Source organism: Cucurbita maxima, unplaced genomic scaffold (genome assembly GCF_002738345.1).
Source record: "Cucurbita maxima cultivar Rimu unplaced genomic scaffold, Cmax_1.0 Cma_Scf00049, whole genome shotgun sequence".
In the NCBI taxonomy this organism is placed as follows: domain Eukaryota; kingdom Viridiplantae; phylum Streptophyta; class Magnoliopsida; order Cucurbitales; family Cucurbitaceae; genus Cucurbita; species Cucurbita maxima.
Genome location: NW_019272065.1, coordinates 164,087 through 166,916, shown reverse-complemented (window position 1 = coordinate 166,916; position 2,830 = coordinate 164,087). Strand labels below are relative to the sequence as shown.

Below are 2,830 nucleotides of genomic sequence, written 5' to 3'. Positions count from 1 at the left end.
TTTTTTTTTTTTTTTTTTTTTTTTTCTCTTACTAATAATTCTCCAAAACTTGATTAAAGATAAAATTGGTAATAATAGTTAAAAATATTCAAGAAGATAATTAAAGATAAAGATACATTAAATTAGATATGTTGTTTTACCAAATTGACCCTTCGATTTCGGAATAATTACAAAACTGCCATCTTTATTTATTTATTTATTTATTATTTTAAAGGCTTTGAGGGAACTAACAACGTCACGGTGACTACCAAATTTATATTTTTATAAATAAATAAATGTCGGCCCAGTGAAAATAAATGTTTTATTCACTGAATTATGTTTTGACTCGAAAATTATTTATTTTAAGCTTAACCAGAAGTAACGTTAAGATAGAGGTGTTCAAAAATCCCGATCAACCTAAACCAAACAATACAATTTGAGTTGGGTTTGATTTTAAATACTAAACTAAGTTACCTAAACGGTTGGGATATGGAGATATATGAGATTAAAGATTTGGTAGAGATATATGTGTTAGATTATATCAAATCTTTAGAAGTTATATTTAATAAATTGAAATCATATATATACCCATCTCAAAATGTACCAATTCTCTGTATTCTCAGTTGTTGTATAATACCTGAAGTCATCCATATAAAACCTTTACCCAATATTCCTCAATGTATTTTCTGTTTCTTGTTCTTTGTATTCATCTTGATTGAGTATGTGTTGTTGAACGATCCTACAACTGGTATCGATCCTAACATAAACCAACGGGAATCTATGGTTAATTTTGAAATATACATAAATTACTCGAAACAATTCAAACCAACCAATCTCAAAAATTTATGGTTAGGTTAGATGGGGATACAATAAGAATAATTGAGATTTGTAGAAGAGTTCGAACTTTTAATATTTTAGTCGAAATAAACCCGAAAGGTTGAACGAGTCAGGTGGGTACCCACTTGATTGGATGGGCCCCCAAACTCCACTACTTCTTACCACTTTTCCTTTGCATTTAGTTGAGATCCCTCCTCCCTTCCCACTTCCTATACTCTTAGTGTGGTTCCCATCCCCATTTTCTGGGTTGACTCTTCACTTCCTACATCCCTAAGTCTAAAGTAGACAACTATTTTGTTTTTTCTTTTTTGGGTTTGAATATTGTTTAGAGAACATTTTAATACCATTTTCATATTTGAATCCTATTTATAAATTACACGATCACGTTTAGTTCACGTGATCATCATTCATTTGACATTAAACTGAACAAACCAAACTAAACATCATTCATTTGATCGTTTAGTTATTTTTTAGTGTTTTAAAACGATCGGATCAATTTGACATTAAACTAAGATAATCTAACTAGAATTAGCATTTTTACGCTTCTAGTCATTATATTGCTTACTCTAGGTTGACTCATTATTAAACGCGCTAAAATTTTCACCAACGTAATAATGATGAAAATAGTACCATTTTAAAATGGAAAGAATCAAAGTTATGTATATTTTTATAAAGAAAAGTATTATCGGTTGTAATTATTGCCCAAATGAGAAAAGGATATAAACGTGTGTACAATCTTTTTTTTAATTGTTACTTTAACTTAAAAATTATGTAATAAATTAAATCTAAATTTAAATAAATTTCATAGGTTTTTAAAAATTATTTCAATAAATTAATTTTTTTTTCCACAAACCCAAGCAGTAAAACTATAATAATTATTGCACTATGAATTCTTAATAATTACACTCATTACTTACAATAATTTCTTAAAAGAATATATATATTTTTTGTAATTACAATATTTTGTAAAATAAAAGTTATATATAAGGTTCATCTTTGTCATTTTTATATATTTATTTTTAAATTTACAAATACATAAAATTTTAAAACAGGAATTCACAAGGAAAATATTACTCTTTCGAATTTGATTAATAGGCTAAATTTCATGAATATGATGACTACTTATTGTTAGACGAACACGATTCGCCACAATGGTATAAGTTTTGAGTTTGCTTTGGGCTTCCACAAAAGGTTACGAACTTTCATCATCTAACACTTTTAATCATTTTACAAATTTTAGGGACTAAAATGTTATAAACGACAAGTTAAAAGTTCGAGAGCACGACTCGGAGGGAAAAGAGGAGAAGGGTATTTATGTAATAAATTAAGAAGATGAGGGCAAAAGGTGAAGGTAGAATCTTTATATACTAGTCCTAAATCAACCGCACTACTTCCTCTTCATCGAGCAAAAGCGAATCAAGGAAAGAATGGGGAACTGTTTGATCGTCGAACAAAAGCCCATCAGAATCATGAAACCCGACGGAAAAATCCTCGAATACAAATCCCCAACCAGAGTATTCCAAGTCCTCTCTGATTTCTCCGGCCACGCCATCTCCGACGCCGTTCCAGTCACCCACCATCTCAAACAGACTACCAAGCTCCTCAGCGGCCACCTCTATTTTCTGATCCCCACGGCGGGGGCGGAGGCGGTGGAGAAAAGGGGGAAGAAGGCGGTTCGTTTCGCGGAGCCGGAGAAGGAAACCGGCGGTGGGGAGGGGAAGGTGATGAGAATAAAGGTGGTGATGACGAAGAAGGAGCTGGAGGAGATGGTTGAGAGAGGGGGGATTACGGCGGATGAAATGATTTGTAAGATTAAAAGTGGGAGTGGGGAAATTAGTTGCAGAGAATTGGAGGAGGAAGAAGAAGATGATGAGGAGTTGCACAAATGGAGGCCTTCTCTTCAAAGCATACCGGAAAGTGAAGTTGCTTGCTAGCTAACTCCTTCCTTTTTTTCCTTTTTTAGTTTAAGATTTTACTTAACAAAACTTTCAAAAATTATAGAGGATATTGTTCT

At 32.2% G+C, this 2,830-nt stretch overlaps 1 protein-coding gene across 1 annotated transcript; it reads left to right on the top strand.

Annotated features, from left to right (window-relative positions):
• Window positions 1-2,219: 2,219 nt before the first annotated feature.
• Window positions 2,220-2,830, top strand: LOC111471158. The gene has a single exon (XM_023116849.1). It carries the CDS (start codon window positions 2,244-2,246, stop codon window positions 2,748-2,750), a length of 507 nt encoding a protein of 168 aa, XP_022972617.1. The 5' UTR covers window positions 2,220-2,243; the 3' UTR covers window positions 2,751-2,830.